The sequence below is a fragment of the Penaeus monodon genome, chromosome 23, assembly GCF_015228065.2.
Source record: "Penaeus monodon isolate SGIC_2016 chromosome 23, NSTDA_Pmon_1, whole genome shotgun sequence".
NCBI lineage: Eukaryota > Metazoa > Arthropoda > Malacostraca > Decapoda > Penaeidae > Penaeus > Penaeus monodon.
The window spans coordinates 39,835,203-39,835,858 of record NC_051408.1 but is presented as its reverse complement, the minus strand read 5'-3'; the positions used below and the strand labels follow the sequence as shown (position 1 = coordinate 39,835,858).

At 33.8% G+C, this 656-nt stretch overlaps 1 protein-coding gene across 1 annotated transcript in view; it reads right to left on the bottom strand.

Annotated features, from left to right (window-relative positions):
• The window catches only part of LOC119588289 (glycine-rich cell wall structural protein 1-like), a gene marked incomplete in the record, with an annotated part of 4,263 nt that overhangs the window by 3,201 nt on the left and 406 nt on the right, over positions 1–656 (bottom strand). Inside the window, 1 exon segment of the mRNA XM_037936983.1 lies at positions 564–656. This exon segment is cut by the window's right edge and continues 155 nt beyond it. Coding sequence (XP_037792911.1) covers positions 564–656 — 93 coding nt within the window.

Here is a 656-nt window from a genome sequence, read left to right as displayed (position 1 = left end):
GGGCATGTCTAATATAGCATATAGTTTTATGTACAATGAACTTCTGTCGTGAACATGAAATATTGTTTATTTCGAATAGTTTTTTGATTATGGATTCATTCTTTATGGTTATTGTTTTCATATATCGCTGGAATTAATTGAGAGGGTTACAGTAGAAAATGATTTTATATTTATTACTGTCATAATCATGGTCATCGTCAATAACGTCCTTACTACCTGTCATTACTGCTATTACTACTGTCACTTTTATTATCATTACTACTTTTTTCCTAGACATTAACTTGTTTAATTACCGTAGGCATAATTTTCTCACTATTAATGTTACTATTTCTCTAGTTGAATGTTATTTTTGAATTTCGGGTAACTCAACTGCTTTCTCATTATTATTATCAGTATCATCAGCAACTTTATTGTCATTGTTTTGTTATTCTAACTGCATCTCATTTCATGAGGAATACACATTAAACGTCGAAAAGGCTATTTAAAAATTTATTCGCAAATAGTAAATGAATACATTTTGTGTTATGTAAATTCTTCGCAAAATGTGGAGAAAAACGTTTTACCAACCGCTTCCACCACCGTATCCCCCACCGTGGCCGCTGCCCCCGCCTGAGGGAAGGCTGCCAACACCAACCAGCTGTGCTTTCACCACTCTG